This window comes from Gracilinanus agilis, chromosome 3 (assembly GCF_016433145.1).
Source record: "Gracilinanus agilis isolate LMUSP501 chromosome 3, AgileGrace, whole genome shotgun sequence".
NCBI lineage: Eukaryota > Metazoa > Chordata > Mammalia > Didelphimorphia > Didelphidae > Gracilinanus > Gracilinanus agilis.
Genome location: NC_058132.1, coordinates 481,507,939 through 481,533,064, shown reverse-complemented (window position 1 = coordinate 481,533,064; position 25,126 = coordinate 481,507,939). Strand labels below are relative to the sequence as shown.

The 25,126-nt window shown below is 37.7% G+C and overlaps 1 protein-coding gene and 1 non-coding gene across 5 annotated transcripts in view; both read right to left on the bottom strand.

The window, feature by feature from the left end:
• Positions 1-25,126, bottom strand: part of CYFIP1 (cytoplasmic FMR1 interacting protein 1) — a 107,964-nt gene that overhangs the window by 71,518 nt on the left and 11,320 nt on the right. For all 4 annotated transcript variants that reach the window (XM_044670404.1, XM_044670407.1, XM_044670406.1 and 1 more), the window contains 12 exons: positions 25,023-25,119; positions 24,759-24,887; positions 22,265-22,369; positions 21,304-21,395; positions 17,521-17,638; positions 14,454-14,576; positions 11,679-11,804; positions 8,739-8,905; positions 6,079-6,226; positions 4,336-4,489; positions 2,299-2,455; positions 399-495 (listed from right to left, as the gene is read on the bottom strand). In XM_044670404.1, coding sequence (XP_044526339.1) covers positions 399-495; positions 2,299-2,455; positions 4,336-4,489; positions 6,079-6,226; positions 8,739-8,905; positions 11,679-11,804; positions 14,454-14,576; positions 17,521-17,638; positions 21,304-21,395; positions 22,265-22,369; positions 24,759-24,887; positions 25,023-25,119 — 1,513 coding nt within the window. The remainder of the gene's footprint in view (positions 1-398; positions 496-2,298; positions 2,456-4,335; positions 4,490-6,078; positions 6,227-8,738; positions 8,906-11,678; positions 11,805-14,453; positions 14,577-17,520; positions 17,639-21,303; positions 21,396-22,264; positions 22,370-24,758; positions 24,888-25,022; positions 25,120-25,126) is intronic.
• On the bottom strand, positions 22,121-22,224 carry LOC123243395. Its single transcript, XR_006505933.1, has one exon. It is a non-coding gene; the product is annotated as a U6 spliceosomal RNA (small nuclear RNA).

Genomic DNA, 25,126 nt, shown 5'->3' with positions numbered 1-25,126 from the left:
ACTAATTATTGTGGCTTTATAAAGAAATCTAGAAATCAGAATTAAGTTTATGGTTTTGTATAGAAGAAAGTAGAGGGGTGTGATCATAAAATGATTCCCCTCCAAATCTGCAAATGCTAACTATATTTAAGATTTTGGGTTTTGTCTGGATCTGTGACTTCATTGCCATAGTGAACTCCTAATATGCCAACTTCTTCAATCAATGTAGAACAATAGTAAGAGAGAGTTGCATGGAAGAGAAGAAGTATCAAATATGGCAAAGCCCATGGCTCCCGAGCGCTGCCGGAACTAGATTTAAATAAAATTGAGAAATGTTTAAGCCACTGACTTCCCTGCTTATAATATGCACTTTTATCAATTGTTGCTGAATTAAAATTTATTTGAACAAAACAACTTACCTCTGCCTCGATTTCATCATAGAGAAACTGCTTTTTGAATTTGGTCAAGGCATAATGAGCACTGTCATTATACAAGTCCAAGGAATAAAGAACATATCTGGGAGAAGGAAAAATAAGCTTTTATAAGCATTTTTTCTCAATTTTGTCTGGTGCTTTCAATCTAGACAATGAACAACTATTTATAAAAATCTCACAAGGAAATAATTCATAATTCATACAATATAATAATTCTTATGAACCCATAAACTTATAAGACATTAGGCTCTTTCATTCTTAATCTATTTCTAAATAAGAAGGAAAAGAAATGTCTCTTTTCAAATAGGGAACACACTAATGTCTCCAAATGCCCATATCCCAAAATGTATTGTGGTTGGGAAGGCAGGGACTGGTTCCTTTTATCGTTGTAGCCCTAGTGCCTAGCATAGTTCTTAATGTTTGACTGCTAAGAATTAGACTCCAACTCAGATAGTTTATTTAGCTTTTGTGCTAAAAGTCATCCAACAGTGTAAAAACTTTGGAAACTGAATGCTCACATGAGTGATGTCAAAGACACAGGTAGGAGGCACAGTAGAGCACTGAACTTGGAATCAGGAAGACCTGAGTTCAAAATGAGCCTCAATGACCAGCTATGTGACCCTAGGCAAGTCATTTAACCTTGGTCAGACAGCTTCTTCATCTATCAAACGGGGATAATAATAGCACCAACTTCCCAAGGTGGTTATGAGGATCAAAGGAGACAATATTTGTAAAGCACTTTAAAAATGTTAAAGAACTATATAAACGCCAGCGATGTGGATGATGTCCACGTACTCCCTCTTACTCCATCTGGGGAATTTATCCATCAGATTTCTCAGAAGGGTACAATGACAAGAAAGGCAAATGTCTGATATTTAAAGTAGAAATAAACACAAAAAAAGATGCCATTTTAATAAGGTAGAGGAAACTAAAATTAGTTAAGATTGTGGCAACCATTAAGGGCATAACTTCTCAAAGATATATTCCCAGTCTGCTTCCTCTATTCTTTTTCTTGTTTGTTTATTTTAAAGATTTTATAAAAGGATATTTAGTCAAATCTATAGAAAAAGCAGAAGTGTCACCATTTCCCCCAAAACACTTAGGGAACACAGGTTTGCTTCCCCTTTGCTTTGTTTTCTGGTTTACACAACAGAGGCCAGTGAATCTCAAATACACTTTAATAATTTCAACTCCAGTGGAAAAAAGCCATTTCTTCAGGTGACAATTGGTGATTCAAACAAACAAACAAACACTAACCTGTCTCAGAATCAATACAAAATATCTGTTCCATGGCAGAAGACTGATAAGAGCGAGGCAATTGAGTTTAATTGTCACAAAGTTGGGAAGTATCTGAGGCCAGATTGGTAATTTTGTGATTTTAAACAAAATATGCTCAAGGGTGATTTCCATTGTTAAAAAATAGATAAATAGTGGGTTTCATTGGAAACACATTACCTGCAATATTTCTCAGCATGGACTGAACCAGATTAAAATGTAATTTGGAAATGTTGAATAAAAGAAAAATACAACAGAATACAGATAATGTTAATGTATGGTATTCGAAGTGATATGTGACCTTCAGGGACCACTATGGATGGTTTAGTGGCTCTATTTCTATTCAAGTTTGAATCCACTGGGTTAGACTGTCACTTGACTGAAAGTAAAGATTGTTTCAATCTTTATAATAATATCCTTAGTGCCTGGCACAATGCTGGGTACATAGTATATAATAGGTGCTTAACAAATGCTTGCTGATTAATTTACTTTATGTTTCTTTGTGTTCATTCTTTATAAAGTTAAGTCACCATCAAACGCAAGTCAGATGACAAAGCATCCAAGTGTCCCCCTATCAGCCCACTAAGGGAAGAAGACAAGAGAAGCTTACTCCATCATGGATGCCTCCTTGGTCTCAAGGATGTGATCTGTCAGGATCCACGGCATGGACATCTCAATAGGAAACTGGATCCTCCTGCCCATGGTCAATTCCAAGAAAAACTCTCTGAACCATAACTGGGAGAGGTCACAGCACTGCTGAAGGGTTTCTTGAGGGATTTAAAATCACACTGCATTAGGCTCTTACATAACCAGAAGTATCCAGAAAAAGCAAGCTAAAATAGTGGTTGCCATTTGTAAAAAAAAAAAAATAAAATAAAAAAAAAATGACAATTCAAGGAACATTGACAGTTCCCAGAGCTAATGGAAGGAACCCCATTGCACAGGAAAGAAAGGGTAAAACCTTCCAAGGTCCCCATCCCCAAGAAAACAAAAATTATATACATATGCATGTTCATACAAACACACATTTAAAAAAAAGCACCCCAATGAGCCATTCAAAGTCGCTTTACTTCCCTTTAGTAAAAAAATAATTACCAAAGAATCTTCCCAAGATAAAAATACAATTCAGTCCAAAGCTAAAGGGGCAAGGTAGGGGGTCTAAGTATATATATTGATATAAAGCATTCTAGCTGCCACAAATGACATTAGAGGAGCAATAAATATTAAACTGCCCCCCACTGTAGATCACCAGACTCTTGACAATTCAGATGACCAAAGGTTTAGGGTTGGAAGAGACTACAGAGATAATGTAATCCTCATTTTACAGAGTCAAAAACTGAAGTCCAGAGAAATTAAATGATATGCATGTGGTCACATAACTAATAAATGTCAAGTAATTTTCTGGTTAGATTCTCTGCTTCCATACACACTTCTCTTTCTTTCAAAAAAACTCTTACATTCTGCCTTAGTATTAATTCTAAGACAGAAGAGCAGCAAGGGCTAGGCAGCTGGGATTAAGTGACTCGCCCAGGGTCACACAGATATAATGTATCAGAGGTCAATTTTGAATCCAGGTCCTCCCAACTCCAGATCTGTCACTCTATCCACTATTATCTAGTTATTCCCATACTGTTCTTTCTACTATGCAATTTCCACACTGACACTGGCATGTGTCTTGGCTAAAAGGGCATTACAAAAGAGACATGCATTTTTTAAAATTTTTTAATAAAGAGAAATGAAATAAGGGTTTGGACTGAAATATCAAGGATCCCCTTTTCTTCTAAATAGGAGAAAAATTATTTAAGGACTACCATTAGGAAATGGAGGCACAGTTATCACACAATACAGGTGGGTAGTAATAAAAACAAAAAGATATTTAAAACAAAAAAAATTAATGCCCTCACAATTCTGCCTTCCAATATATGTATTGTTGAAGACAAGCATGAGGGCCAGGACAGATTCAGCACTTTAAAAGCCAAGTGCCAGGCAACAAAATCAACATGACAGACAGCACAATATGGTGGTGACAAAGACTAGATACATCTGATGGCAGTGGAAAAAATCTATTGGGTAGCATGTTTCCGATTACATTTCAAACAAGAACTAAGGAGTATTCCTGAAGAAGAAATAAAACAAAACAAAACAAAAAGATTTGGTTTGCCTGAGTTTGGAAGTGAGTTGCCATTTTCCAAATATAAAGACTAGACATGAAACATTTGTCAATGCTATACTGGGTATGAAGTTTAAAAATGATGTAAACCATACTGTTTAATGTTCCTTGTGATCACACTCTGGTTTAAAATTAAAAGAGACCATTGCAAGCCCTGGCACTCACTTTTGCTAAAAATGGACCTAAATAAATAAATAGATAGATAGATAGATAAACATTACTCTATAGTTGTAGCCAGAGTGCCATAGCCAGGGAAGCTTCAAAAAACAATAACCACAAGAACAACCACAAAACAGAACAAACATTGAACTGAATTCTCTAATGTGAACTATGGTGCAAAAGTTATAATGCTTCGCTGTCCTGGGTGAGCAGAAAACAGACTAGAGCAAAGTTAACTGAAGCAATCGGAAACATTTTGGATGGTGTTAGCGGTGTTAGGACATGCTTGGCTGAACACTGATCATCTGTATCTCTTACCACTGAAATTTATCAAATGAGTGTAGAAGAATGATTCTCGATGAAATTTTTCTATGTCCAATATGGTGGGCCCCTCAAGGCTACTTCTCAAAGTTTTCTTGGAACCACTTTTGTCTGCAATGAGGGACTCTAGCATGGTTCTCACCATGTAAAGCTGTATCATTCAAGGAAACATTTGTAAGGGGGGGAAAAATACACATGGAACATTAGTTGAGCAAAACTCAAAAAAACAAAGAAAGCGACTGCTCGGCTACAAATTGATAATCCCTGGGGTTGTCGGGAAATAGTTACCCTTCTGGGAGAGGGAAAAACAAGCATCAATATGGCGGCTATCCCATGTAGGTATCCCATGAATCGAGTTATTCATAAACCAATGAGCCAAATATCATATGGAGAGAGGACTGGCTTTCTCATTTGGGCTGTAGGTCTACTTCTTCAGGTAGAGACAACTTGTAGCGGAACAGTTCACCTTATTGCCATAAACTTTTTTTTTTTTAAAAAAAGTAATGTCTTACCACCAAAGGTTAAAAGAGGTGGATAGATGTAGGACTGCCTCAGAAACTTGTTTACCACATGCAAAAGCTTTTCCATTCCCAAAGACTTGAGCTGCTTCAACAGCTCAGCAGAGTTCAAGGACTCTGCCATAGTGCGCACCATGTAGAGCTAAAAACCAACAGACAGGGAAAGGCGGGGGAGAGAATCCGTTAATAAAACACACGTGGGTCAATTAGGAAATGGAAACAGATAAGAGGAGAAAAGAGATTAGTCTGTTAGGTGTGGAAAGCAATGCAGTCAACATGCAGGTGTAAACTTAGCCACTATGAGAGTAGGCAAGTTTCTTCCTTTTGGGCAAGCCAAATCTAAGCTATCATTTTACTTTTTCGTTTTTTTTTTTTCCAACTTCATAAAGTCTTTAACATTTCAGATAATCAGCTATTTGTTTTGCTGATATCTTTCAAATTTTTTTTTCAGTGTTACCGAAGAGATTACAAACAACACCTAACAGAAGAGATCAGTCAGAAGTGTTTAGCCCCAGAAAAGGAAAAATAAGACAAGAATGATAGAATATACCAGTTTGTGAAAGGCAATGATCACAAAAAGCTGCTGAGGTTTAAGGCTCAAACATACCAAAGAGAGGAAAACATTGGTGGTGGTTTAATAATAATGAAACACTAAAGCCACAAAAACTTAGAATTTCAACTATTTTTTTTTTTACAGAGATTAACATTTTGCAGATTCCCATACATAAACCATGACCACATATTCTGAACAACAATAACAGAACTACATAAAAGCACAATATATGAACTATTCATAATCACACATATACATAGCTCTTCACCCAAGTTTTCAGGAAGGGAGATTAAATGATAGGTAAATGAGCTTCTGAATGCAAAAAAGAGAAATCTGTAAAATTTAAGTATCTTTTTAAAATAAATTTGTTTTGCTGAATGACTTCCAAATTGAGATTTTTTAAAAAGCATTTGATTTGGAATAGGAAATAGCACTGGGAAAAGTAGGTAGGTCAATGCGTAACCAAAATGACACATTTTCATTCATTTTATTCAGGGGATGAGTGGGGAAGGGATGGAGAAGGGGAATATTATTCATTTTGATTTTCTTTTCAATGTCCTATTTCGTAACATGCTTCCCACCTTTAGAATTACCAGCATAAAAAAATGTCCCCAGCTTAGCTATAGACTATAAGATCTATATTGGCATGGAGTGAAGAAAGAGGAATACCTGAGTACTGGATGGCCCTACTGCTCGTCTTGGAACTTTAATGTCAAAGCCAGTCTTAGGGTCCTTCTCTCCTCTTAGAGCAGGATCATTGAATGGCTCATGGCCTGCTTCCCAGTCACACACTGTTTTTCTGATGGCCTGTAGAACACTGTAGAACCACATCCCAAAAATATTCAATCACCAAAATAGGGCAACAAAGTCAAAAGTGTACATATAACCATTCAAGCATTATATTTATTTAAAGAGTGTTACCTCATCACTATACACTGTGCACAGTTCATTCTAAATTAACTCATTTTAAAGGATGAGGGAAAGAAAGATGAATGCAATGTGAAAGCCTTGTTTCAATAGTAAAGCTCTCTGCTATATGGTTTTAAAATAAATTATATTTTTATTCATTTTTATTTTATTTATATTATTATTTCATTTATATTATTTATTTAATAATATATTCATAACATCATTTATTAATACAAATATATTAAACATTAATTTTATTTGCTCATTATACATAATAAATAAAAAAATTTCTTTATTTATATCCATGTTTTTTAAGAAGAATAATTAAATCCCCACCCAAAGGCCCACCTCCTAAGTATATTCTGAAGATACTAATATTCTTCCAACAAAGAGTTAATTTAATATTTATCCAGTCTTAACTGACACTAATATTCTTCCAACAAATATTTAATTTAATATTTATCCAGTCTTAACTGACACATTCTGATTGTGTGATTCTAAGAATGTTATTTACCTTCCCATGGTTGTGGGTGACTCTTATAAATATTCTAAGTTTAAGAGAATGGGCCAAAATCTACTGTGGTGGAGGTAATTTCCTCACCTAGAAGCTTAAATAAAACCACAGGTGTAGTTCCTTTCCTATATAAGTTGGATTACTACCTAACTATATCTAGAAGTTGTATCTCAGTATATATCTACCAGCTATAAACTTAGGGAAAGAGTGTTGAATCAAACTAAGTCTCAAGAGGAAGAAAAATGGCTAGATTTTCATTTAAATAGTAACATAACAAAAGCAATTGTTTTTCTAGAAAAGAAGTGGACATAACAAAATACCAGTTTGATATTTCAGCAACTGTTGTCTTATATGCTATCCACTGAAAATAATTAAAACAGACAACCACAGATCAATCGGTCTAAAGGGATATAAAATAAAACTTCAACACATACAAAAAAATGAGGTTTTTTAATTCTGCTGAAAAAAATCAAACAGGGAGTACTACTAGGATTTCCATATTGCTCTTAATAAAAAAGAGGAAACTAATCTTTTTAAGAAAAATATAAATTACATTACTTAAGCACTGGACTTGGTATTATGGATCTGGGTTCAGTTGCTGGTTTTAATGCTTCTGAATCATATAATTTTGTGCAAGGCACTTAATGACACCAAATCTCAAAAGGTCATCATAAGGAGAGGAATTTTAACAGTCAGAGCTGTCCCAAAGGGAGATGGGCTATCCTGATGAGTGGAGGGTTCCCCTTTACTGGAAATCTTCAAGCAGAGGCTAGGTGATCTCATCTGGTATTTTACAGAGAATGGTCCTTTAGGTTCTAGTTTAGAATGCCACCCTTTCACAAGACAGAAGACATCAAAATACTTAGGTTAGTTTTAGGGGTTTTCCTCTCTAATTTTATCTGTGTGAGGAATTCTTCCTTATGAAAACTTTTCTTCCATGCAGGTAAGCAACTCTATCATTTTCTCTCTATTTTTTTTGGAAAAATTTTATTTAATTAATTTTTGAAAATTTTTATTTAATTAATTGATTTAGAATATTTTCCCATGGTTACATGATTCATGTTCTTTCCCTCCCCTCTTCCCCCCCAAAACCTCCCTCCCAATTGCCAATGAATAATTCCACTGGATTTTACATGTGTCATTGATCAAGACCTATTTTCATATTATTAATATTTGTATTAACTCCTATCATTTTCAATCTTAGAGAGTGGTCTTAAGAGAGTGGGCAAAGAGTAGTTAAGTGACAAATCGTGTCTTATGGCAGGACTTAAAAATGGGTCTTTCTCAGAACCAAAACATTGTACACAGTAACTGAAACATTGTGGACAATCAAATATAATTGACTTTGCTACTAAAAGCAATGCAATTGTTATTACACAGACTTTTCTACTAGCAGCAATACAATGATCCAGGACAATTCCAAGGAACTTATGAGAAAGATGCTATCCACATCCAGAGAAAGAACTGTGGGAGTAGAAATGCAGAAGGAAAACATATGATTGATCACGTGGTTCAATGGGGATATGATTGGGGTTTTGGAGTTAAAAGATCACTCACTCTATTGCAAATATGAATAATATGGAAATAGATTTTGAGTGATAATATATGTATAAAATGCTTGTCAACTCTGGGAGAAGGGAGGAAAGAGGGGAGGGAGACAACATGAATCATGTAACCAAGGAAAAAATTTTTAAATTAAATTAAAAAAAAATTTAAATGGATCTTTCTGAATCAAGATTAGCTCTCAATCTAATACCCTTTGCCTTTCTAGTACATTTGCTGACAAAGAAAAACCAATTAAAAAAACACTCACAATCTGTACATTAAAATAATTATAGAAATGCTTTAGAAATAAAAATAGAAGGGTGGGGAGAGGGCCAGGAAGGTAGAGTAAACAAATATGAACCTCTGAATGACATTCTTCTTCTTTTTGATGGCCTGCCTCAAAGGCTCCCTGAGTGTAACCTGGGAGAAGTCCTGAAGGGCTGCATAAATGGTATGACGAATGGCATGATTGAAGACACTTTCCATCCTCCCCATCAGTACCTGTAAGCCTTTGATCATAGCAATCACCTGTGAAGAGACAAACACTTATTTTAGATTCATATTTGGATTGAGCCCAAAGTTGAAGGAAAATAAACATACATCTATATGTCTATGTGAGGGAAATGGGGAAAAAGAGCCTTTCATAAATAGCAAATATTTCTCTATCTTCTTTGCTACAAGTAAATACTTCTTTGCTCTACTGGGTTTCTTCCTGGCAGCAGACGCCACAAAATTAGGTACATTATGAAAACAAACCAGGACTTATTTTTTCATTTTGGCTTTGGTACACCACCAGGAAGTGGCTGACAAAAGGTTTATTTATCAGTGAAGAACAGCAAAGCCATCCAAATTCTCAGGTCAGAGTTCTATCATTAGAATCTTCTCTCCTGTTATAAAAAGGGAAAAAAGTTATGGGAAGGAGGCCACAAACAATTCGAGGCCAAAAAAAAAAGGCCTGAGGCCAGAAAGTAAGGGCGAGCTTGAGAGGAAGCCCCACTAGGGGCTGGACTTTGGGAACCAAGTTAGAGAAAGGGAGAGGGCTGGTCTAGCACACAAAATCTGTTTCAATCTCATGGTTTGACAAAGACTTAAAATGAATAAAGAATTTTCTATGGCCAGCTCTGTCAAGGGTGGGTAGACTAATCCAGTCTCAATAAAAGCTTCAAAGGTTCTTTAAAGGAAATATAACAGGTCTATTAACATCTACTCTCAACCACCAGAGTGTGTAGCAAAAACATGAATCAGCAAAACTAGGCCAGGCACTCCTTTGAAGAATACCTCACTCTTTCAACTACTTTTATGAAATGTTTGCTGTACAGAGAGTACTAGGCTGGGGCTGCAAGCTTCCCATCTAATGAAGATTACAGTTTGGTAATAAGATGCAAACACAATAAGGTGTGTAATATGACATCGTAAATACATTAGAATGATGCTAAATGAGATTTGAATGGAAAAGTGTTGGAACATCAGGGAATGCTTCTAAAGAAGATGATTTTTGAATTAAATTGGAAATGATCATTAAGAATTCATCAGGAGGAAGGGTATTCTCAGAACAGGTGGGAGAACAAAGAGCTTATTTGGTGGTCAGATCACACATAGTCCAAGTACAACCTAGAAGGGGAAAAAAAGTCAGAAAACAGGGCTAAAAAAAAAATCGAGATTCAACCCTACCACCAGTCTTCCTCACAGCCAGCAATTTTTACTAATTTTGAGATCACTTCTAGAAACACAGAAAGATCAGCACACATAAGGATTAAGTCCACTTATTTTACACATGAAATATAGAATTGTACAAGACATATACAAATAATTCTTTTCCTCCTTCTCATTGACTACATGGAAATCTGATATATATATCACAGAGTTCCCTAACAGGCTACTGAACTAAAAGATGTGATGCCTCAGGGGATACATAAAAATAAATGATTGGTCTTCTCCCTACTTTTTTAGGGGGAAGTCCTAGACCTAAGCCAAAAAGTGTTCCTGGGATGTTGGAGTGAAAGATTTAGGGAACCATGGCATAAGAGAATGGGCAGTCAGCAAGGAGCCAGGGCACACTGCAGTGGGTCAGGGAGGAGTCCAATACCCAGGATTCCATCAATAAGGGATGTCTCTGTGCTAGATCCTGTGTGTCAAATAGAGTCACATTACAGAGTAAATACTATTGGATCACTCCCATTAGAGACTGCAAGGTGGCAAATGACTGGACCTGGAATCAGGAAGACCCGACTTCAAACCAAACCTCAGATACTTATTAGCCAAATGACTCTGGATAAGTGACTTCACCTCTGTCTGCCCTAGTTTCCTTAACTATAAAGTGGGGAAAATAATAATAATATTTCCCACCTAAGTTTGCTGTCAGGATAAAATGAGATAATATGTGTAAGGAGCTTTTGCAAAATGAAGCACTAGATAATCTGCGGCTACTATCACCACCACCACCACCACCACCACCACCACCACCACCACCACCACCACCACCACCACCACCACCACCACCATCATCATCACCATCATCACCACCATCATCATCATCATCACTATTAAACTCCATGAGCCTCAGTTTCCTCATCTGTAAAATGAGGGGAATTGGACTAGATGTCTTCCAAGGTTCCTTTCAGGTCTATATTTGTGATCTACCAGAAATTAATAAACCACAATCTGCCAGCCCCTCACCTAAACCCATGATTCTCAAACTTTTTGGTATCAACTATACAACTCGGTAAAATTTCCAAGGATCCTGATGGTTTTTTGTTCATGTGGGATGTATTGAATAATATCATATCCGATATTAAAATGTCTTAGCATTATTATAAAAATAGTTTCTATTTACTGGACCCCAAAGAAGAGCTTTACCAACCCCTAGACTATGAAAACTGCTGATCTAGACCAAGAGGGAATGGAATGATCCAACTTAGATGAACTAGTCAAGACCTCCAGGAATATCTAATCTAACACATTTTTATAGATGAGGAAAATGGTCTCAGAGCCAGCGTTAGAAGGGATTTAGATCCAGAAAGGATCTATATGAGGAGGCATCCCATCTAGAAGGCTTAGAGATGTCTGATGATTCTCTTCCCTTTATAGATGAGAAAACTAGGGTTTATATGGCAGAGGAGGAATTTGAACTTGGGTCCTGTGACAACAAATCCATCGTACCACCAATTTCCACTGCACCGTGTTAAAGGCAGGGGGAAAAAGGAAAGGAGATGACCCAATGCTTTTTTCCTTTTTTAAAAAATAAAGGCGGATTAAGGAAAACAAGCAAACTCCAAATCAGAAGAAGGTACAACCCTCTCACCTCCACCAGAGCAAATTTCTCCTCACTGGTGTAATTGTAACGTGTTGCTCGCTCATACTCCTCCGCATTGTCAGGGCAGTCCTTATTGGAGTACTTGTCAGTGGGGTGCACAAGTTTCCATGAATACTGGTATTGATGAGAACATTGGAAAGGAGAAAGAAAGAATAATGCATGAGAGACAAATCCCCATTGTATGAAATGCTTTTTTTATCGACTGCCAAATGCATATTTTTAGTGATTAAGCCATTTCCATAGGTTTTATAAGGTTAATTACATCATGTGCTTTTCTGAAGCTATGACTCAATAGATCTGCCACAAACTATTTTCACATGGTGTCTCTACAGTCCTGAAATAAAGGTAAAATAGGTGCTTTATGTTCTTCACATTTCTCATATAATTCAAGAGAATGGTATTAAAATGACTCCTGATCTTTAAAAAAGCCTTATCTGGTCTCTGCCTATACCTTTGCATCCCATGACATTATTTGCTATTATCCTATTTTCTGTTTTCCAAAAAATGATTTTGGAGATGTCTTTAATGTAATGGAACAATATGGTATCTCTGATCTAATTCTGTCTAAGCATACCAATGACTTTGATAAAGACATTGATGGCACAGCTTTCAAATTTTTGAATTTCAGAAAGCTGGATAAAAAAAAATCTGGACAAATTCGAACAATGGGCTGAATGTAAGACAATCATATTTATTTCCATTAAATTTTAAATCCTGCAATTGATTAAAAAAGCCAAAAAAAAACGGGGCAGCTGGGTAGCTCAGTAGATTGAAAGCCAGGCCTAGAGACGGGAGGTTCCAGATTCAAATCTGACCCCATGCCTAGCTTTTACCACTCTCCTGCCTTGGAACCAATACACAGTATTGATTCTAAGGTGGAAGGTGAGGGTGGGAGGGAGGGAGGAAAGGGAGGAAAGGAAGGAAGGAAGGAAGGAAGGAAGGAAGGAAGGAAGGAAGTTAGTTCTAGAAATCTGAGTGGATTGCAAGTTGAAAATATTTGATAAAGCAAAGAGTGAATGCATTTTTATGCTGCAATAATAAAAATATAATGTTCACATTTCCATCTCTCAATAGAGGTGAGGAGCCATAGAAAAAGAAATTTCCCATCACTAGTCACAGCTGTTTTATTAGCTTATCCTGCTTAACCATCTTTCTATTATAAAAGAGATATGGGCATATTGGCAAATGATTATTGCATAAAAAAAAGATGTCATTAAGAAGACTTCTTTACAAAGAAAACAACAACACATAGTGTCTAGACCAAGGGGTTAATAATGCTATTGTGCCCATACCTAGAAGATCATGTTCAAATTCTGGGCACTGAATTTTAGAAAACAAGCTAAAATGTATCCAGGGATGGGAGACCAAGATCCCCAAGATTGGGGGGGGGGAGAATATATTTCAAAATGAAGATGACATAAAAAAAAAAAAGCTATGAAAATACATTTACAGATAAACAGAAAATCTGCTTTCCATCTGTCCTTCACTGTATGTCCTCCTAAAAAAGTCACCAACAACTTCCTAATCATTCCAGTGGCCATTCATTTCCTTAAGCCTCTGAAGCGTTTAATACTACTGACTTGTCTCTTCTTCTTTGGCTTGGAGACACCCTGGTCTCATAGTTGGGTCTCCAACTATTTCTCTTTCTTTGGCTGGAGACTCATCCTCTTCCTAATTCCTTATGGGGAAAGAAAGGGAGGTCTCTCCAGTGGCCCTTTTTTCTTCTCTATATTCTTTCCTTGCTCTCACTCAATCCCTAGGTTTCATCTATTCTCTCTACATAGATGATGCTCATATTTCCCTTTTCCACATTCTCCTAAGCTACACCCACAATTCCCATAGAACACTTTGACCCAAGTGTACAAGTACCTCAATCTCTGCACATCCCAAGTCAAATTTAGTTATCTTTCCCCCAAAATTTCCTCCTCCTGATAACATTACTTCTGTCAATAGCACTACCATTCAATTCAATTAAGCAAATATTTATTAAGCACCAACTACATGGAAGGCACGAGACTTTGGCTAGGGTCTTGTGTTTGAAATACTCTTTCTTACTTGTCACTGTACATATGCCATCAGTTACTAAGTCCTATTGATTCTACAACCACAATATTTTCTCATTACTCACCAAAGCACCCAATGACTCACTGTCATTTGTCTAGACTGTTTCAATAGCCTGGGAACAGGTCTTCGATATACCTTTTTTTATAAAAACCCTCTCTGTTCCAGGGAGAGTACCTTTCACATGCATAGATTTCCCTGCTGAAAATATATTACAAATATCTTTTATGTAAAAGAGAAGCATGAGAAATAATAGTCTAGTTTACCCTGTTTATAAATAACATGGTATATTTTCCTACAACAAAGGAATAAAATTGCTACAGACAGATATTTAGTCTGACTGCCTAATACATAGAATAGAAACTTGTTATTTTTAACATTTGTTGTGAGATTTGTGAGAGAGGAAAAACAAGATGCATTAAAGAAATCATTTTTTACAAAATTAAATTAGATTTCACTAATACAGCCAAATTTTTGAAAATAAATAAAATCAAGAGGCTTTTTGATTTCCTCCTCCCTCCTCTTTCCTACTTTGTTTATTATGTATTCATTTTATCTAAGGGTCAGAAATTGAGCACTTCTTCCCAGACTCAACAGAATTCATTTCAAATGACTGAATTCTTTTGCTCTTAACCATTTTTCAAGTTAAAAAAAAAAAACAACAAAAAACCAAATTCCTTTTTTGGAGTAAAAAAGACATACCACTTCCATGACATGGGCACTCCACTGAGACAGCAGCTGTAATCCTTGGAGAGAGAGATCAAAGAGTTTGCGATACTCGCCATCTGTTTTCTGAGCTTCCTGTCGTCCAGATCCAGTCACTACCTGAAATAAAGTAAATAAAGCAAGTATGCATTCAGAAGTAGCGCTAATTAATTTCTAAAAATAAAGACAATTTTGGAGACTTTTCTGTTCAAGACATTAACATTTCTCTGAAGGCCTTGAACACACATTGTCAAGATTCTGTGAATAAACCTTACACTCCCTGATGACCAAACAGGGAAAGACCCAAGAGAAATCCAAGCTATAATCTGGACAAGGCTACTCTGGGTCTCTCCCAGGCAGGTAATGGAAAGTGGTGGCCACCTCTTCCTTAACCATTCCTGCCTCCCCATTCAGCTATAACCCAAATGAACCCAAATTAGCCCCTCTTGTCCCAGCTGTTAGCTACAGCTCTGTGTAAAATATCTGCTTTCTTAATGAAATATTAAAAAAAACATACACACACAGAGGAGAATGGAAGAAAATTCAGAAAAAGACCTGGCAGTTATACTATTATCCTGTTAAATTTAACAGATAACTTTTTTAGACTATGTGTAATAAAAGTTAAGTTTCACACAATTTTCTTTTATGCTTCACTAGGATGTCCATGTTTATAGATGTTTGGTAAGTCCGTAAGAAAAAAAAGAAAAATTTTTAAATAAAATAAGTTTTAAAAATTACTTTAGTAAGCTAAAAATAAAAGAACAAACATGCACGTTATAGGTTCTTAAGTTAGAACATGTGATATAGGGAGATGTGGGTGATTCTGGTACAGAAGACTCCAAATATTATCATCTTGTTGATGGATTTTATTTTTTTTTTGTTACAAAGGAGAGTTTGGGGGGGGGGTGCATGTGTGTGTTGGGGTATGACTGTAACATTAAAAAAAGGAAACAATACATTTTACAAATAAGCTAATTAAAGAAACAAATTCACAAAGAATCTGTTTCACCAATTCAAAACCAACCAAAACAAGGATCTGGCTAGAGTTAGACCAGGATCAAGGGCATGGATGACAAAGACCAAGACCAAGGAGGAGAAAGATGGTCACAATGCTCAGGAAGAACAATGAACTAAGTAATGAATGAAATCACACTAAGTGCATACTATGTGCAAAACACTAGAGATGTAAATAAGACAATCTTTGTTTAAGGAGCTTGCATAGTAATGAAAAAAAAAAAAGATTTAAAAGGCAAGTGAGATGAAAAGATCCTGAGGTTCTTAAGGTAAAACAGTAAAGAATTGAAGGCATTCCTGGATCACCAAATGGCACAGTCTCTTTTATCACTTAGCTCCCAAACTCTCACTAAACAGTAAATTTATGTTTTATAAATGTATAGCTCATTCTTGAGGCAGAAGAGCAGAATGATGAGATATGCTCTATATACCTCTAGAGAAATGCAAGACTGCATTCAAGTAATATCTGCAAGCTTCCTATGTGAGAACTATTTAGAAACCTGACTCCTTGCATATACTGCAAGATACTGAAAAAAAAAAAAACCATTTGGCAGAGCAGTTTATCAAGGAGAAAAGGTAGAAAATAGTTGGGCAGCACCCATCACCAAGAATTCAACTGAGGGAGGAAAAATGTAATAAATGATAGGACTGATTTTTTTTGTTCCATTTTTTTAATCATATAGTTTCTTTATATAACATCATTTTATATTTCAGGATAGTTTTCAGTCCTTTATATTTCTGTTATTTTCATGCCATACTTTTTTTTTTTTTAAATTTAGCCTCTCCCTCCCCCCCATATTATAGAAGACACCATCTGGCAAACAGACATGATATATAGATTATATCTTCTGTGATTCCACTTCTCAGTTCATTCTCTAGAGGTAAATATTCACAAGTTATTCTTCAAATACTCAATCTATAGCTCTATATGATGTTCTCTTGGTTCTACTCATTTCACTCTTCATTATCTCATGCAGTTCTTTCCAAGGTTTTAAAAAATTCACCTGCTCATAGTTTCTATCATAGTAGTATTCTATCACAAGCATATACCACAATTCTTTTTTAAACACTTACATTTTGTCTTAGAATCAATACTGTATATTGTTTCCAAGGCAGCAGAGTTGTTGTAAGAGTTATAGCAATGGGGGTTAAGTGTCTTCCTCAGGGTCACACAGCTAGGAAGTGTCTGAGGCCAGAGTAGAACCCAGGACCTCCTGTCTCTGGACCTGGCTCTTAATTCACTGAGCCACCTACCTTCTACAACCTACCCCCCAATCTGCCATTTCCCAATGGATGGGCATCCCTTCAATTTCCAATTCTTTGCCACTACAAAGAGAACTGCTATAAATATTTTGTAACACAAAGGTTCTCTTTTTTTTTTAAACCCTTACCTTCTGTTTTGGAGTCAATACTGTGTATTGGCTCCAAGGCAGAAGAGTGGTAAGGGTAGGCAATGGGGGTCAAGTGACTTGCCCAGGGTCACAGAGCTGGGAAGTGTCTAAGGCCAGATTTGAACCTAGAACCTCCCACCTCTGGGCCTGACTCTCAATCCACTGAGCTATCCAGCCACCCCCTCTTCCTTTTTTTCCTGATCTCTTGGGAAATAGACCCAGCAATAGATTTCTGGGTCCAAGACTGATACTTTATTCATTCATTCATTCATTCATCCACTTAATTATTTACTTATTTTTTCATTCATTCATTCAGCCATTTATTTATTTGTTTGTGTTTATTTATTTATTTGCTAAGAGATTTTTCTTCCACATGAAAGTAGTTTCAATTTTCTTTAAAATTATGTGTCTTAAAATTATTTCCCCCTTTTCCAATTATCTCCTCCAAAGAAGTGCAATTCCTGTAATGTTATTCTTGTCTCAACTTAGCAACACGCGACAAATTACCACTTTGAGGTTCCTAACACTTTTGTCTTCAATGTGAGATTAAAAACAGTATTACAGATTCTAATTTGTAGTTCCAAGCTCACGTGCTGTTTCTCCCGCAGATCCATCCAGCTAAAGACAAGTCACTGATCCATTTATCCCAAGTCACTGACCTCATTATTGCTGTAGCGAGCCAGCTCTGAGATGAAGCGCATGTGGTCTTCCCTGATCTGAATCATCTGCTCGCAGATGTTGTACTGGGGACTACTGCTGGAAGAGGTGCACGTCCATCTAGTGGAAGAGGGGGAAGAATTTTAGTTTTCTGACCCCAAAAAAGTGGCATCACCAAATTGTCATTGACAGAACGGAAACTCTTGCTCCAGATATTGCTGCTCTCCGAGTCTTCAAATGTAAAACATCCAGACAAGGCAATTAAAATCCCACCTTCTACAGAAAGCCTTCCCCAAGAGGTGTCCCCTCTTGACACCAACGTTTTCCCTTTGGTAATTATTTCCCATTTGGCTTGGCCTGAATAGAATTTGCTTTGGGTGTATCTGTTTAGATGCCGTCTCCCCACGAGCCTGAAAGCTTCTCGAGGGCAGGGACTGTCTTCTGACTCTTTTTGTATCCCCAGCACTCAGCACAGCACCTGGCACATAGGAGGCACTTAATAAATGGATTGATTTTGCTTAGACCAGCATCTCCCTCATTTATCTGCCTGAGTGAGGGAGTTCAGGGGCCCTCGCTGAGGTCCCTGTGAGTGGCTGAGCCAGGCAACAGCATTTTTTCATTTCTCAGAGGCACGGTGTGTTGGAATAAATTCTCAGTAGCCAAAATTATATACGCATGGAGAGAAGATGACGAGCAGCCTCCATCAGAAAAAGGCTTCTGGGGCTATATGTGTCTGCTTTCGGTTTGCTGAATAATTCAACTGTTTTCTAAAGGCAGCTAGGTGAGACAGTGAACAGAGGGCTGGGACCAGAGTCAGGAAGACTTGAGTCCAAATGAGGCACATTATCTGAATAATGCTGGGGAAGTCACTTAACCTCTGTTTGCCTCAATTTCTTCAACTACAAAATGGGAATCATAGCAGCGCCCACTTTGCAGGATTGTTGAGAGGATTAGATGAGATATACATCAAGTCAGTGATTCCCAAAGTGGGTGCTACCGCCCCCTGCTGGGTGCTGCAGCGATCCAGGGGAACGGTGATGGCCACACTTTTTTTTGTATTATATTCTATTCTGAGTTCAATAAATAGTTTCATAATTTCCAGGGGGTGCTAAGTAATATTTTTTCTGGAAAGGGGGTGGTAGGTCAAAAAAGTTTGGGAACCACTGTGCCAAGTGATGAGCACAGGGCCTAGCATGGAGCAGGTGTGTTATAAAGGCTTATTCTTTTCTTTTTTACCAAGGAATTTTCTTTTTTAAAGGGGTTGTTTGGGTGCTGGTTGGTTGACATCTGTCGTCTGACAACAATTTGTAAAAGTTAGGTGTTTTTCAAAGAGAGAAAAGGGCCTTGGGGTGGCAATTTATTTTATTTTGTAACTGAAAAAGACTAGAAATCAGGAAAATATTCCAATCAATTATAACCAGTGGAGGACAAAAGAATCAAAGTATACAGACAATCTAATTGCCTATCTGAATACCCCCTCTCATCTATGTTACAAATAATTTGTTAGAAACAAATTCCAGATAGCTCAGGTCTAAGTATTCATTAAAAGAACACAACAAAAAATGGGTCTCTGTATTTTGTCCAGGCTAGAAATATAGCGATCACTCAAGGGCAGTGGTTCCCAAACTTTTTTGGCCTACCACCCCCTTTCCAGAAAAAATATTACTTAGCCCCCTGGAAATTATGAAACTATTTATTGAACTCAGAATAGAATGTAATACAAAAAAAGTGTGGCCATCACCACCTCCCTGGATCGCTGCAGCACCCACCAGGGGGCAGTGGTACCCACTTTGGGAATCACTGCTCAAGGGCCTGTCCCCACATACTGATCAGCATGGGAACTGAGACCTCCATTTCCAACTTGGTCCCAATAGTGCCATTCCTTTTTAAATTTAATTAAAAAAATTTTTTTAAACCTAGACCTTCTGTCTTAGTATACCAAAGAGCAGTTAAGGGCTAGGCATTCAGGGTTAAGTGACTTGCCCCACTAGGAAGTGTCTGAGGCCACATTTGAATCCAGGACCTCCCTACTCCAAACCTGGCTCTCTATCTACTGTGCCACCCAATTGTCCCTTCATTTGCTATTTCTAAAGCAGCGGATGGCCTCTGCTCCTAGGGCAGGGTTCGCTTTACTGCAGCTGGACTTGGCATACACTGGATTAGCTTTCATCATCTCTCAGAACCCCAGGGCTTGAGCAATCCACCAGCGTTAGCCTCCCTGGCAACAAACGTCCCTGATGTGTACCGCCGAGCCTAGCCAGAAAATATAAAAAAATATTCTATGATAAAAATCTTTCTAATGCATTATTTAAAAAAAAAAAAAAAACAGGGCAGCTGGGTAGCTCAGTGGAGTGAGAGTCAGGCCTAGAGACAGGAGGTCCTAGGTTCAAACCCGGCCTCAGCCACTTCCCAGCTGTGTGACCCTGGGCAAGTCACTTGACCCCCATTGCCCACCCTTACCAATCTTCCACCTATGAGACAATACACCGAAGTACAAGGGTTTAAAAAAAAATTAATTACAATGTATAGTTTCTTAAGGAAAAAAAATTTTTTGAGGCGTTACCAGGGGGGGAAACTAGATTTATGATCTCATTGGCATTGATGAATTCCTGCTAAAGAAAATGGATCAGCATCTTTTCTGCAGCCTAGATTCTTACTGCCTTGAGATTCTAAGGGTTTAGATGATTTGCCCAGGGTCCTGTTTATCATATATGCAAGAATGAGGCTTGAAAGAGGAGGGCTTGGTGGAAAAGGGTCCTCAATGGCTTTGGAAACAAAGGACATGAATTCAAATCTTGCCTCTGTTCACTATCTCATTAAGATATCTCACTAAGTCATTGTGTGCCTTGATATCCTTAACTGTAAAATTAGGACATGGACTAGACAGCTTTTCAGGTTCCTTCTAGCTCTAACCTAGGAGCCTAGGAACCCATTCATTCATTCAATAAATATTTATTAAGCACTTATCATGGGTCTAGCACTGGGCTAAGTGCTGGGGTTAAAAAGGAATAAAAGAAAGTCCCTGCTTTCAAATGACTTAGAGGCCAGCTCTCTGTCCACTAGGCAACAGTTGCCTTATGCAAAATACACCAGTTTCATACTGCTTTTTCTTGATGACTTAGGGTTATTAAAAATAACAATTATTATACTGAGTTACAATCCAGAAGAATATCATTCTTAGTAGCTACTAAACTCTCTGTAGTTTGCCCCTACACTCAGTGGCACTGAATAGACCATATTTTTTATAGCTAAAATGTATCTTTCCCTAACTACCAGCTCTTACCCCATCAGTACACCTGCCTCTACCCACCTTTATTTCTAATTTATTGCTTTAAAAATCTTTGGGCAACCAGGTAACAAAAAAATAAAACTGTGAGTAAAATAAGGTTGCTGGCTTAAATCCACAGCTTAAGTCCACAAACTGAATATTTCTGCAAAGAAAAATATTTTTACTACAAAATAAAATGTTTGTGTTTTTTTTAAAACGATTACTTTCCATCTTAAAAATTGTTTCCAAGGCAGGAGAGCAGTAAGGGCTAGATAAATGGGGCTAAGAAACTTGCCCACAGCTAAGAAGCGTCTGAGGCTACATTTGAACCCAGGACCTCTCATTTCCAAACCTGGCTGCCCCTAAAGTGGACTTTGTGATCATTATTTCAGTGTCTCAGAGACCTGGCTGTGCCTATTTCCATGTACTCCACTGGGTTCTGGAGACCTGGAGGGGAACCTGGAAAAAGAAGGGCAACACAAATCTTACAAATATGAACAGTGCAAAGTCGTCCTACCGAGACTTGTTTTCCTCATAGTGGGCGCTGGTCTTGATGTAGCGTGCCAATTCGATCTGCATGTCGCCAAACAGGGGAACCACCTGCAGCTGCTGCTCTCAAGCAGAAAAAGAAAAGACCATCACCATAAAGGGCCACTTGCCAAATATATACCATGTCAAGGACACGTGCTCCCTCCTCTATGGAGACGACCAGTTTTTTGGTTTTATTTTTAAATTCTAAGACAGAAAAGCAGCAAGGGCTAGGCAATGGGGGTTAAGTGATTTGCCCAGGATCACACAGTGAGGATGTGCTGAGGCCACACTGGAATCCAGGTCCTACCACTGTGCCAACCCAGCTGCTCCTAGATGACCAGTTTCTTTATGGCCACATGTTGTTACCTTTCACCCGAATGACCACATAATATTAAACAAAAGCAAGGTAACAACTGGAAAAGAAAGGTTCATAAATAACATCAATAAATCAATCAGCAAGCATTTATTAAGTATTTACTACCATGTGCTAGGCACCGTGCTAGGATAAAAATGAGGCAAAATAATATTGTTTGGCTACACTAAAAACATGATATAGTTCATTATTTTTTTTTTTTTGCCATCGATGCTTTTAATAACAAGAGATCACATATACAGGGTGCTTTAATATAATTTTATTTTTAAAGAATATTTTTCCATAGTTACATGATTTATGTTCTCTTCCTCCCCTCTCCCAGAGCTGACAAGCAGTTCCACTCGGCTGTATCTGTATTATCACTCAAAACCTATTTCCATATGGAAATATTCATATATGACACTTTAAGATATATAGAATATATTACATACAAAATATGGATGGTTTCACAAATCTGCATGTCATCCTAGCATAGAGGCCACACTAATCTCTGTATCATTCCAATTTTTGTATATGTGCTGCCACAGCAAGCACAAAACATCATATAGTTTAAATGATGCTGAAATTAACTCACCTTAAAGAACTTGTCTATTTTGGTTAAATTTATTCTTTTCTTGGCATCTAATTTGTAGATATTACTGACACTGCCATCCATCAGGTACAGTCCAAATCCCATCACCTGTAAGACAATACAATGTTTCTATAAGATTTTGATCTGCAAATCTCATCACCCTGAATACCGTGTCACATGTAAGTTTGATTTTAAATCAAAATTTATTCTTTATACATAAAACATTTTAATCAAGAAGAATCATTCCTCTATGCCCAGATATTTTTTAATGTGTACTATATTTGTAGCTATTCTATTTTTACCTCCTAAGTTTCATCAAACACAACTGCTAAATGTTTTAGACAAGGTGAAATAATACAGAGCCTCTCAAAGAAGCTACAAAATAATACCTGAATTATCATGATATGATTCTTCAACTATTCTATGTCAATATAGGGATTTTAGAATTAGCGTTCACAGCGCAATGGAAATCTAATGCTCTGGATTAGAGTTTATCCCCAGAGTGCAAGGAATAGGGTCCAGTCCACACAGACATCTATCTCTTTGGGAACACTTTGTAAACATACCACCCATCTTTACCAAGGGTTCAGCTCAAGTGAAAATTCTGGGGAAAATGAAATAAAGTATGTTCCTGCTTTTGGTTCAGATTGTTGCAAAATACAAGCAGTCCCCAATTTAGTTTCAAAAATTCATTTGCACGTCATTTGTTAGAAATTTGGAATTTAGGGGGCAGCTGGGTAGCTCAGTGGATTGAGAGCCAGACCTAGAGGCAGGAGGTCCTAGGTTCAAATCTGGTCTCACACACTTCCCAGCTGTGTGACCCTGGGCAAGTCACTTGACCCCCCATTGCCTACTCTTACCACACTTCTGCCTTGGAGCCAATACACAGTATTGACTCCAAAACAGAAGGTAAGGGTTTAAAAAGAAAGAAAAAAAAAAGAAATTTGGAATTTATTTTTCAGGGGAAACAATTGTGGTTAGGGGTCCAGGTTAATCTAAAAAACCCTATGCTATCCACAATGTAGCCAAGCTCTAGTATGAATATAAAATCTCATCAGTCTCTACAACATTGCTTCTATGAAAAAAAGCATTTCCAATTCCAAAAAGATAGCAGGAACATATCCCCACCCCATGGAGAAAGAATACACTTTCTCCAATTGGTCCAGCTCCTAAATGAAATGAAGGGAGGAGGGTTATTCATCGGACATGGTTCAATGAAATGGTCAGGACTACGTAAGCAGCAGATGGCCTTATTAATAAAGGCAGAAGGAGGAGTTCTGGACTATGGAAAGATGGAATTGTGCGAAGGGGTGGTAGCTGTATAAATCTTTTTAAAAGTGGTGTTCTCCCTGGGGTATAGAAATCTATCTGCAAGAGTGTTGTTACTTATGAGTTTATAAAAGTTGTATTAAGCTGTGTTGAGATCTGTCTTGCAAAGGATTTTAGCAGGAATACCTTAAGGATATCTATAAACAACTGGTAATAAAAGATGCAAATTTCCTCAAAAGATGTCCCCCCAAAAAAAGTTGTGTTCTCTAGGCAAGAGAGTGTGTCTGTCCTACTACTTTAAATAGAAAGGAATATTGATTTTTATTTAATTTAAAATATCAATTAAACCAACATTAATGAAGTCCCCACTAAGGTACTAAAATGGCTCAAGGGCTAAGAGTGCTGGGCTTAGAGTCAAGAAAACCCACATTCAAACCCAGCCTCAGACACTTACTAGCTGTTTAAGCCCAGGCAAGACACTTAACTTTCTTTTTTTTTTTTTTTTTTTTGTCTTAATCCACTGGAGAAGGAAATGGCAAACCACTTGAATATCTTTGTCCCCCCCCAAAAAAAAACACCCACTCATACTATAGAGTATTGAAGAGTTAGACGCAGGACCTCCCGTCTCTAAGCTTGGCCTCTCTCTCCACTCTCTATCCATCCAAGTTGCCCTCGCCCCACCACCATCACTATATTTCTTTGCCAACAGTTCCATTTAATCCTAACGATGCTTAGGATGCCGTGACTCAGTGCCAATCAAGACCCGAGTTCGCTTCTTGTCTGGGTGACCCTAAAAAAAGTCATTCGTGACCGCCTCTCGAGAGCTCACTCCCCAGAGGGACCCTAACAAAAAAGGGCATTAACAAGCAGACTTTTATTACAAAGGCACTCTGCTAAAACCTATTTTACAGAAAGAATCCATGCTTTATCCTGCGTGGCATTTGCTCCATTCATCTCATCACTCAGAAGCACATTTTTCTCCTAAAACAAGGCTATCATTATACCCCACTGCTTCCAATTTGCGCAATACACAAATCAAAAATTGGTCACGAACCTGTACTGCGCCTGCTAGGTAGGGGGAGGAAAGTGACTTCCTAAAAGCTCCTAAAGGAGGCCGAAGAAAGAAGGGCATTTGTCAGAATGACTCGTGCTCTGTGATTAGATGAGAACACACGCTGTTCCCTCGCTACCCTCTAAAGCCGGCAACCGCCGCTCCCACGCAACTTACTTTGAGAAGCATGTGTTTCTCGCTGGGTGTCAAGTACATTTTATTCTCATAGTAGTCCACGCACAAATTTACAATGTCTGCGAGGAGCTCTTCATAACCAGCAATCACCTCAAGCTGTTGCTGGAGAGACTGGAATACAAAAAAAAAAAAAAAAGGATATTTTCAACCCACTGATTCCACCCACCAGCCAGCCCAGCTACCGTGGCGCTTGTGCCCAGAGACGTTCTGGTGCTTGACTCAACAGGGGTAGGGGGAGAAGCTTACTTGAGTGATCTTGTTGTGGTTTGCCAAGAACATGGAGAGGTTCTGGGACTCCTGGATGGACTGTGGGTCCGCCATTTTGCGTAAAAATTGAGCAGCTCTTTGAA